Source organism: Zootoca vivipara, chromosome 1 (genome assembly GCF_965207765.1).
Source record: "Zootoca vivipara chromosome 1, rZooViv2.hap1.1, whole genome shotgun sequence".
NCBI classification, from domain to species: domain Eukaryota; kingdom Metazoa; phylum Chordata; class Lepidosauria; order Squamata; family Lacertidae; genus Zootoca; species Zootoca vivipara.
In genome coordinates, this window is record NC_142582.1 from 16,105,240 (window position 1) to 16,117,411 (window position 12,172).

The following is a 12,172-nucleotide window of genomic DNA, read 5'->3' on the forward strand; positions in this document are numbered from 1 at the left end:
CAGCCTGGGAGCACTTAGCCCATGCCTTAGCCATGGGACTCCTCACCCAGGCTCCATCTGGGTAAAAGAAAAAAAAGAAAAAAGCCAGGATCATGCTACAAAGGCTGAGGAGGGACCGTCCACAGCCAGGGGGAGTTCAGCCTCTGACATTGAGGCTGAATGGGTCCCAGGCCAGAGGGAGTGGCAGTGCAACAAATGCTAGTGGAAACCTGACCCCTCCGCAGAAGTGCCCGGCTACAGGCAATGACTCCTAAGGGGTAGTGGTCTCCTGGGGAGTAAGAGTTAAGGAGGCAACTTTTTTGGGGGGGGGGGCCTTTGGAAGAGCATGTTTTTCCTTGAAGGAGAACTACCTGTGGCTTTGCCAACCCCTGTGCTTACATCTTAATGCCAGGCAGGGGAGAATAAGCGGGAAGGGGATGTACACCCTTTCACATCTTGCATCCCCCCCCCACAAGTTGGCTTTGATGATAAGATGGAGATGGGGGCCTCAAGGGGACCAGCTCTGAAAGAGATTCTGTGAGCAGAAGGTGGGCTAGACACCTCTTTCTGCCCACCAGTTATCTTTGAATTACAGTTAGCCAGCAACGGATGACACAGAACAATTTGGGGCGGAAGCAGGAAGTCTAAACTCTGCCATTTTCAACGTAGTCCATTGCTCGTTTTCAAAGGAGCCAAACAGTAGGGCCAAACAGAGGGTTGCTGGTGTGTTGTGCCACCCCCACAAAAAGTATTTAAAGCACATGCTCCCTGCAAGGAACCCTGGGAACTGTAGTTTGTTAAGAGTGATGGGAATTGTAGATCTGTGAGGGGTTCCCAGGATTCCTTGGAAGGAAGCCATGGTGTGAATGCGACAAAGGTCTAACACGAGAAGCAGCCCCTTGTCCATCTGATTTTATGGCCCCTTATCATGGGGATGTTTTTTTAAAAAATTGCTGGTGGTCAAGGGAGGAAAACGGAGAGCACTGGGAGTCAGTGGACTTGTTTTTTTGTGTGTGTGTTTGTGTTTTTGTTTTGCACAGCAGCCGCAGAGCAGGGGCGTATAAGCAGGTGAGGCCATCGAATTTCGGCAACACTTAACACTTAAAGGCCCACAACCTTTCTTGAACCTCCGTTGCATGGTACAGAAGCTAGAGCCTGCCCCAGGCATAGAAATGACCAGTTTGCACATGGTGAGGGAGAGAGGGACAGCTTTCATGGTCACCTAGGAGACATGGGTAGCTTTTGAGAATGCAGCAGCTAGAGGGGAAGGGGAATGGTTAAAACTCCCGGACAGTCATCAACAAGGAAAATCTCTCTCTCTCTCTCTCTCTCTCTCTCTCTCTCTCTCTCTCTCTCTCTCTCTCTCTCTCTCTCTCTCTCTGTGTGTGTGTGTGTGTGTGTGTGTCAGAAGCTTGGCGGAGGGGGGGGGGTTTAGGTCTCCCTTTCCCTGGCCCGTTACTATATAAAGAGTGTCTTAGCATCTCAGCCTCCCTTCTCCTCCTTCCAAAAGTGCGAGTGGCAGAGTCATCTTCCCTCCGCCAAGTATGTTCTGCTCCCAATAAATTCTTTGCATAGGAGATCTTTTCCTGAACAACAGCGGGGTTGGGAGAGGGGGTGGGGGGAAACCTCCTCTCAAAAACTGTGCATGTGAATAAAAAAAAAATAATAGAGGGAAAAAGTTTGAGCGGAGAGAGGGAAGCGAGTTCTGATTCGGTTGTTTACCATCAATCACGCTGTTCCTTGCCAGGGACTGGATGATTATGAGCCTCAAGAAACTGAAAAGGGGCAGGAAAAAAAGTGGAGGCAGCATTCTTCCTATTTAAAGCTGCATCACTTGGGGGGGGGGAGTGTTTGCAGACTCTGCGAGAGCTAGTGCAGTTTTTTTTTTTTAAAGCAGGCAAGCATCGGGGAACTAGCAGACTTCTTTTCTTTTTCATCCTGCGTGAGTGCTGAAAGGAAAAGAGCTGGCTTCATGGTGTTCAAATAATATTTTTACACTTTTTTTTGCACCCCCGCCCCAGGAGGAGGATATACATGTCTAATATTTAGACATGATGGCAACCTGGACTCAAAGAAGAACTTTGGTCATTCTTATTGCTTTTCTAGGATGTTTGGGAACAATACGAACACAAGAGGAAGAAGAGTTTGAAGGGGGTGAGTTTTTTTGTAATATATATATATATATTCTTCTTTTGTTGCTTGCATACGTTGAGTAACAGTGGATCGGGAAGTTTGGAAGGGACTGTGTGCGTGTCCGTGTGGTCTCTTCCCTGCGTGTTACCGTTGCGAAATGGGGGCTTGAAAAGAAACGGGCTGGAGATGGATTTTAAAAGTTGAAACGTCTTTTGCTTCCTGTGCAAACACGGGAGTAAGTAAAGAACAATGAAATATACAACAAAGCAAACGAGAGGGGAAAAAAAACCCTCTGCAGTGAAAAACCCTGTTACTTGGCATTGCCTCTCTGTGTGAGATTGTGGAAAGTTTTATTTTGTGTGTGTGTGTTGCAACAAAAGAGAGTGGTGGGGATGAAAATCTTGGAACATTTTGAGCTAAGGGAGAGAGAGAGAGAGAGAGAACTAAACACAAGGACTTGGAAGGGTGGAGTCCTTATGCACTGCCTGAACTACATCTGTTTTATTCCATTCTTTGTTTGAGTGAATTACACAGAACTTTATTCTCTTTTTCTCTGCTTTTCTCTTTCTCTTTTCGGAAGAAAGAGCTGTCTGCCTGTTGCCCAGCGACTTGGCTTGACGGAATCCAGACTTCTGACATACTGTGTTCCCACCCTTCAGACTTCTGTGTTATCTGGATATTGGCATTTTGTCCCCTGATGTTAGAGAGGACAGGAAGTTAGGAGGCTCGGGTACTTGTCTTCGTGGCATTGGAGATGGTTTCAGCTGGCCTGTTTGCTTCCTATTTGTATCAATTAAAAAGCAATGTTTGGGAGGGTTTCATAATACATAGGTAGATTCTGCTGTCTTAATATATTTTGGCTAGCTGCAAAGTCACATGTGGCAGTGAAAGTATCCCTCCTGGGATCTGATATATTTGTCACAAATTGTAACTGAGACTAAGGTGGTATATAAAGATCACTTGCAAACTACTGGATTGCATTATTAAAATGGTGTGTTAGTAGGATGCACAATTGTCTTTGAACAGAATGCAGTAAAATGCTCAATACCGTACGTGGTTCGGGTTTGAACCAGGTCAGAGGGTTCCCCCCTCCTCTTGCAAAGGAAGACAAGCATTTTTCCAGTTCTGTACAAGAGACTTTATGTAACCGTCTCAGCTGGCTCAAGATGATTTGCACCAGGGCTTCAGACAGAACCGATTTGATGGGAAACACACAGCCCACTCCGAAGCCATCTGTACACAGATGTGAAATTAAGTTGAGTGGGTTTTACAGAGCGATCCTATGCATGCTTACCCACGAGTAAGTCTCACTTTTTTCAGTAGGTCTCGTTCCCTAGCAAACATGCTTAGGATTGCAACTACAACACCCTTTTGTCGAAAGTAGAAAAGGGAAGCTGGAGCACAAAGTTTTAACTTCAAAGTAAATAAGAAAGCATGCTTCGAGCGAGATGTCTGACGGGCTAGGTTAGTACATGCCATTTGTCTGTTTGTTTCTGTTATGGAAACCCTGGGGTGAGCCAGGGATGTTGCATTGCAACACATTTGCTAATGGATATTACATGCGGAGAGGTTTTAAACTGAGCAGATGAGGATGACTTGGCAGCCCAGAATGTGAACTATTTTATGGCATGACCGTAGCCTATTCAGTTATTGTCCCTTTCTGCCTAGCAGTTTTACTACGCTTTGCTGCTTGCGTTTAAAACTATATGAGTTGCCTTGGATTCAAGACTTTGAGGGGCACAGCTGTAACCTCACTTTCAGAGGAAGCACCAGCTTGTTTTGTGGTAGGGATTATCTAATGACACGATCCGTGATGCAGAAAGCATGTGTTTCGTAAGTCTTTGTAGTACTTTTATTTAATGTGGGATTACAGCAAGGCCAGCCAATGCGTGTCATATTGACCAGCCAGCTGCTGGGTGTAGCTGATTCCCTAGCTTGCTACTTTTGCTGCTGCATCTACACTAGGGTATGTTGCAGTCACAGAAGGCAATGTGGTGTCTGGAGGCAGCACTGAGAGTATATTCATGGGAGAGCTCCCATCATAGCTGCCAAGTACCCCATATCTCCCGGGAAACCCCAGTTTTTTCGCACCGTTTCCCGGCGGTCCCCCGTATCGGTTCTTCTCCCGTTTTTCTGCTCCTGCCGGCGGCCATTCCCCCCCCCCGCTTTGCCCATCTATGGGCACAAAAAATGGCCGGCGCCGGCAACGGAAGTCGCGTCTACGCATGTCCGGAAGTGCGTAGACGCGACTTCCGGCGCAGGCCATTTTCGGTGCCCATAGATGGGCAAAGCAACACCGGAAGTTGTGTCTACGCACTTCCGGACATGCGTAGACGCGACTTCCATTGCCGGCCATTTTCCGGTGCCCATAGATGGGCAAAGCGACACCGGAAGTTGCGTCTATGCAACATCCGGTGTCACGCGGTTGCCGATCCCAGATTTTGCAGTCCAGGACTTGGCAGGTATGGCTCCCATAGGAATAGGAAACTAGAATTTCCCCTAAAGCTTCCTCTGGACACATGCCTCCTTGTCTCTGCATACTTCCAAAAGTGCCTGCTCTGAGGTGGAACAGGCTGTTCCCTTGAATTGGACAATTTGTGAGATGTGCTGGTGAGTTTTTAAGACCCTGCACCTTTCCAGACCTCTGCATGTACTCCTTAGCTCCAGCTGGGATGGCATCGTTGCTACTATTCTGGTTGAGTCCTATTGACTACACTCATCTTTAATGTGGGCATGGATGGCTGGAGGCCTCACTTTTCTTCAACAGAAATGCTAAAAGTCAGGTGGGATGCTATCCCACTTCTTTTTAGGGGGCTCTGTAACTTGCTCTCTAGTTTTCAGGACGGCATAGTTGAATGTGCCCTAACCACACCACTTACGTTGAATTTAGATTCTGTTTAGATGATTTATAGCCCATCCTTTGTACAAGCCAGAGGGTGGTTTACATCAGAATGAAACCAGATTGAAACAATGCAAAATAATAGCACAACCTCTAAATGCATAAAACAACTCACATCAATTTACTAATAGCAGCAGCAGTGCACTAATCAATTTAGGTCTCCTCCTCTTCCAAATGCCTATTGAAAGGAGGACTTTTTAACCAATCACATGCACTTATATAGAGATGAGGCCTAGCACACTTCTGCAGGGATGGAGTTCTACATACTTATTTACAAGATTTCTTTCCCGTGTTTCTCCATAAGGCCTCAGGGCAGGTTACAACAATCTAACATGCATTTTTATAAGATAAAGATAAGACTGTTAAAATTAGAAAACAAGTAAAACCATTCTAAATGGAAAGGAACTGTATAAAGTCAACAAAAGAATCATTCCTCCCCAACACACACATGCCTTAACTGGTGAAGGTCAGGGTATGACAAAAGCTGTACAATGAAGGTGCCAGACACACTTCTGCGGGGAAGGAGTTACACAATTTAGGGGTTGCCACAGAGAAGGCCTTCTGAAGGCAGCATAACTGCCAAGAGTGTCCTTCTGCTGATCTCCATACCTGAGAACATGTTGTTGTTGTTTAGTCGTTTAGTCGTGTCCGACTCTTCGTGACCCCATGGACCATAGCACGCCAGGCACTCCTGAGAACATACCCTCCAACATTTCTCTGATGAAAACAGGGACGTTCCATTCAATAATGATAATTTTACAATTTATAAACCACTGAGCCTAGGGCTTGCTGATCAGAAGGTCGGCGGTTCGAATCCCTGTGACGGGGTGAGCTCCCGTTGCTTGGTCCCAGCTCCTGCCAACCTAGCAGTTCGAAAGCACGTCAAAATGCAAGTAGATAAATAGGAACCGCTACAGCGGGAAGGTAAACGGCGTTTCCATGTGCTGCTCTGGTTTGGCAGAAGCGGCTTTGTCATGCTGGCCACATGACCTGGAAGCTATACGCCGGCTCCCTCGGCCAATAATGCGAGATGAGCGCGCAACCCCAGAGTCGGTCACGACTGGACCTAATGGTCAGGGGTCCCTTTACCTTTACCTTTACCCCACACATCTTAACATTAAACATTAAAAAAAACAAAACCTTCCTTATATAAGATTGTCTTCAGACGGCTCGGGCATCAGATAACTCCGTAGCCTCCAACATTTCTCCAATGAAATTAGGGACATCCTAAGGAAAAGTGGGACATTCCAGGATCAAATCAGAATCTGGGACAGCTCCTCTAAATCAGAGGACACCCCTGGAAAACAGGGACACATGGAGAGTCTGTGAGAAGGTTAATTGGGATAGAGAAGGTCTTTCAGGTACTTGTGGCCTAAGTTGCTTAATGCTTTAAGCACTAACATGAGCACCTTGTATTGGACCTGGGAACAAACTGGCAACCAGTGTAGCTGTTTGAAGACGGGGGTTACGTGTGCTCTAAATGGAACTCCAGCCAGTAATCTGCCTGTCGCATCTTTGACAGTTGAAATTTTGTTATATTTCCCAAGGGAAGACCCATGTAGAGCACACTGCAGTCATCCATAGCTGCCAAGTTATCCCTTTTTTACAGGGATTTTCCCTTATGCTGAATAGGCTTCCTCGCGAGAAAAGGGAAAACTTGGCAGCTATGCAGTCATCTAGTCTGGAGGTTATCCGAGCATGGAGAACACTGGCCAAGTCATCAGAGGAGGTGCCACTGTAAAGGCCCTGCCCCAGACCTTCCATGCCACATACCTCATTCCACATTTCCTCGCCTATGGGCAGTTGCCAGATGTTTCTCTCTTCTCTACCTTGGAAGTTCTGGCCTACTCAGACATCACCTCTGCTCATTTTAATAAACTGAATCCAGCGCTGTGGTGATCATTTGAGTTTAATTGCAAAGGTTTGACTTTCATGAACCATGAAGGCAAATTATGACCTATTTTCTGTTCGGTTTTGTTTAAGCCCTGAACTAAGTCTGTGGCTTTGGGGTATGCCTTCTAATTTCAAACCTGTACAATACCTGGCACATTTGGTAATAGGGTGTTGATGTGTGTATTTATTTTATTTGCTCATGCTGCGTGTCACCTTCCTGCCCATCCAGAGAAACAATAAAACATTTTTTTAAAATAATGAAAACTATAAAAAAAATACCAACTGAAAGGACAAGTTTGGTTGGGTCCCAACAGCAAGTTGAAGGCCAGCAGCTGAAGTAGAAAGTATGCAGCTATTTAAACACACCCCTTTGACCCTCCAGATTTCGTTGGACTCCATCTCCAATCAGCCAGCATAGTCTGTGTCAGGGAAGATGAGGGCTGTAGTTCAATAACATCTGGGGGAATCACAGGCTCTCCATCTCTTCCTTGTAGAATTGAAAGGTACAGTATTTACCATTTTCTGTTTCCGCCTGGTTTCTAACAAGGGACCATTAGCGTGTTAGGCGAACGTGATAACTACTACACTACAGAAACTTACATAAAGGTACAGTATTTATAAAGCCTGCAATGAAACTGCTGGAAGAGCTTGTTTGCATGGAGAGATCCACGTTAGAAACTTATCATCAGGCTGGCCCCAGAATGCCAAGGAGGTGCACAGACTCTGATGAACACGGGGGAATTCTAGACATTGCGCTAAATGCACTGTTGCCAGCAAAAAGGCAGCCATGGCCTCCAGCTCACCACTCTCTTGCATCCATACAGCACCCATGCTCTGACATTGTAGTACAGGGGAACCTTGGTTTTCGAACTTAATCCGTTCTGGGAGTCCGTTCAACTTCTGAAACCGTTCGAAAACCAAGGCGCAGCTTCTGATTGGCTGCAGGAGCTCCCTGCATTCAAGCGGAAGCTGTGTTGGATGTTCGGCTTCCGAAAAACGTTTTGCAAACCGGAACACTTATTTCTCGGTTTGCAGCGTTCGGGAGCCGATTTGTTCGGCAACTAAGCCGTTCAAGAACCAAGCTACCACTGTATTGAGTTTTCCTTCCTCTACTCAACATTGTTGGCTGACATAGGCAGGATCTGAAGGAAACGTGGAACATTGTGACATCAGCGCATTGGTAAGTTCTATTGGGCAGGGAACCTTCAGACCGTGGGGCCTCCCCATTCTTCCCACAACCTCCCCTGCTCTCTCTCTCTCTCAATGCTCCCATACGGAAATTAGATTGTTTTAAGAAGACCTTCCTTTAGCTGTAATGGGAAACTATTTTTCAGCTTGATTGCAGTTGGGTTGAGGAGGGGAATGGGAAGGGCCTTTGTGATTTTCACAAAGACCACACCCTGCCCTCCAGCAGTTAGACTCCATGGCTTTTATTTTCAAGCTTAATTGTTGTGTGCACATGTGCACATGGCAGAGAAAATGAGTATATGTGGACAGATGTGTCCAAGAATGAATGGACAGATGGATGGGCTGGTGTAATGCTAGATACGAGAAAGGTTGAATATGGATGTACGTGGATATACGTTTATGTGAGAGAGAGTGGGAACGCAGCTGGCCCCATCGCTTCTAGGAATCTGGCCTCCAGTTGAAAAAAAGTTCCTCATCCCCACACTGTATGTTATGGATGTGATATGGCAATAGATGTTGTGTTGTTCTTGGTGGATGTTTAACGTAGCCTTTAGTTGTGTTTATGAATCACTGCCCTTAGTTACATTAAAGTGTAGACAGGTATGTGTTCTCTTCAGTGCTCTTGCTGATAGCTTGAAAGGTCAATATTATTTGAATCACACCTGGAATTAACTGGGAATCAAAGAATCTCATTCAAAATGATACAGTATATACTATGTGTGTGTGAGAGAGATGTTTGGTTGTTGTTCAACCAAGTTTTACTCAGAGGAAACCCATTAAAATCAATGGACCTCACTTAGTCATGGTCATTAATTTCTTTGGGTCTGCTCTGAGCTAGTTGAATACCACCAATTGAAACTTAAAAAAATATACTGGTATATCTGATCACAAAACACAGATCCGTTTACAACTGTGGCAGGATCTTGGTAGGTGATTTTATAGCCAGTGCTGTTCCTTTAAGCACAGTTACAGTGCTTATACTATGCCTCTTGGGCTGATTGGAAGGTGGGCAGTTCGAATCCATGCAACGGTGTGAGCTCCCGATGCTCTGTCCCAGCTCCTGCCAACCTAGCAGTTCGAGAGCATACCAGTGCAAGTAGATAAATAGGTACTGCTGCAGCAGGAAGGTAAATGGTGTTTTCGTGCACTCTGGCACTCATTGCAGTGTTCCATTGCACCAGAAGAGGTTTAGTCCTGCTAGCCACATGACCCAGAAAGCTGTCTGTGGACAAACACCGGCTTCCTTGGCCTGAAAAGCAAGATGATCGCTGAACCCCATAGTTGCCTTTGACTGGACTTAACTGTCCAGGGGTCCTTTGCCTTTTACCTTTTACTATGTCAGCATTGGAAATAGTTACAGTATAATGGATGCTATAGATTTTATGATCTGCTATTATATTTTCAATGACATGTGGAAGGGAAAACAGATGGTTACTAAACTATGACCTGTAGTAGGCCAATCAGCCATTGAGTTACTGGACAGTGTGATAGCAGGAACAGCATTTATCAAATCCTCCCACTTTGAATTTGGCATAAGGTTGAACACAGCTGAATCAGTACGTGCTCCGAGGTTGGATTAAGTATAGCTTGGAGACCCTGGTTCAGTTGGGGGCCTTGATTACAGCATAATGATCTACAAGCTCCCTTCTGTACAGAGAATACAGAAATTTCACTGAAAAGAACTGGCAAACTATTGCAATAGATCATGACTTCTACTAATGATTTCCAGATCCAGCAAAGAGAAGCAGCAACAGTTGGAAAAATGTGCAATTCCTGCTTTCTCAACAATGACTCCTCTGAAGGATCTGTTTCCCATGGAAAATCATGATATAATATAACTAGGAATGTATTTTTTTTAAAAATGGTATAAAACCAGTGTTGCTGGCATGTGGGGAAAAAGAAGATGACTGGGATGGATTAATGAACCCTATGCAAACCATATTGCAGGCCCCTGAACACTGGGAAATAGGAAGCTGTCTCACTCAATATTGTCTACTCTGACTGGCAGCAGTTCTAGAGAACTGCAAGGGACCTGCTTAAAGCTGTGACATCCCTTTTCCTCTTTCTGCAATCACCACATTGCTTGAGGGTGAGAGAGGAGACCAGTGGAACTGGTCTCTCCAGCAGGTTGTGGCACCAGACATAACCAGTATCTACTTAGCGACCATATGATCCTACATTTCTCTGATGAAAATAGGGACGTCCTAAGGAAAAGCAGGATATTCCAGGATCAAATCAGAAACCGGGACAGTTGGAGGGTCTGAGCAAATGGAAACTGTCTAGAGTCCCACTGCATGAACCAAAACAAAGTCTGTGTAAGATGATAGTGCAGGCCGACAGGATTTGAATTATATAAAATGTTGAGGGATCTTGTGAAACTTACTGACAACCTCACCTCCTTCATTCTGTGGGAGCATCTTCTTCACTGAGGGCAGCAGCATTGGCTAGGCCAGGCACCCACAAACTTGGCCCTCCAGATGTTTTGGGACTACAACTCCCATCATTCCTGACCACTGGTCCTGTTAACTAGGGATGATGGGAGTTGTAGTCCCAAAACATCTGGAGGGCCGAGTTTGGGGATGCCTGGGCTAGACTGACTGGGAATGAGTTCAGCAACATCTGGAGGTCCATAGGTCTGCCACTGCTGCTATACATGTTCAGGAAGAAATAAGTCCCATGGTGTTCAGTATAGGTTAAATCCTTGAAAGTAAGGTTCAGGATTGCAGGGTTAATGCTTGATGTCAACATGATTCGTTGCGAAGCAACATGAAGGAGCAGCTTACAGAGCTTTGGTTAACAGAGCCAAATGTGTAGGAAGCACAGCATGCAGGAGTAAGGATCAATTCCCTCATTTATTCCCAAGGCGTTTTACTCACAGGCTGCCGTATGCATAATCCTTCAGGGTTGGCTCTGCCATTAGGCAAAGTGAGGCAGCTAGCTCACTTTGGGGTCTCATGAAAGAACAGCATCCTGTTAGTGATTCAACGTGTCCTTATTATTTTCTCACTGCTGAGGGTTAGAAGAGATGGTTGTGGGATTTTCTGCCTCAGGCGCGACAACAGCTCAACCAATCTTGGGTATGATGACCCTTCATGAAGGGGAGGGAGGGCATTTGCTGCTCCAACCCAGGCAGCAAAACATCCTGGGTTGGCTGTGATCATAGGTGCCAACTCTATGGGGCTAAGGACACCTCAGCACCTCCCAAGTATGTGGGGATGGGGCTGAGCCCCTCCAATCTTGAGAGGCCAGGTGGGCCCTGCCTGTCCTCCTCCTGACTCGTGTGATGTCACACATGTGACATCATGTGCATGCAATGAGCCACACCAATGTTGGGCGGAACTCGGCACTTCTAGCTCCGATCCTCCTTTTAGGCTGGTCCTGCTCTTGAAGATCAAACCTATCCCTTCCTTTCTGGCCTGCACTAGAATCTGACTCTTGCCTGTTTTGACCACTCCTCTGCCTTTTGTCCAGCTGGATGGACAGGCAACCCTCCCTAGACTAGAGTTTGACAATTTCTCAAAACCACCCCACCCCCTAATGGCTTCTAATTTGGCAACATGGCCATTTCCACCATTCAGTTACAAGCCAGTGATGATCTCACTGTGCTATTGCCCAATTGCCACTGCCTTCCTGCAATCACATCTAAAGAGTAGATTGAGAACTGTTGCATTACACCTGGGACAAGCACATAAAGCTATTCTGTTGAGCTTATCCAGGAGAAAAATGTTTCAGAATGTGATCTGGCTTTATCTCTACTGCTCTAATTCCTGTCCCCCCCCCCCCGCCCGCCCATTATAAGGCTCCTATGCTATGGGTGGGGAGGTGGATCTGACCAGAGGGCCAGATCTGGTAGCTGGTGTCCATTGGCACTGGTAGGGCAGAAAGCTGAGAGCCCAGCAGATGACGGAGCCAATGATAGATGGGGCAACTAATTCTTGCTTGGCCCCTATCCTTCTCCCTTCTGAGATCCTCAATGTCAGCACTGAGGCAAAGGTGGAGAAAGCTGACAGTGCAGGCCTGGACTGGATGTTAGAAAGAAGGCAGGCAGATTATGGCTGGCTGGGGTTGGTGGGGCAGAGC

General features: G+C 46.2%; 1 protein-coding gene across 1 annotated transcript in view; it reads left to right on the plus strand.

Moving 5' to 3' along the window:
* The first annotated feature begins 1,838 nt into the window (after positions 1 to 1,838).
* Positions 1,839 to 12,172, plus strand: part of COL5A2 (collagen type V alpha 2 chain) — a 161,711-nt gene continuing 151,377 nt past the window's right edge. The window contains exon 1 of the mRNA XM_035135854.3: positions 1,839 to 2,133. Within this exon, the coding sequence (XP_034991745.1) occupies positions 2,031 to 2,133 (103 nt within the window). The 5' untranslated portion in view covers positions 1,839 to 2,030. The remainder of the gene's footprint in view (positions 2,134 to 12,172) is intronic.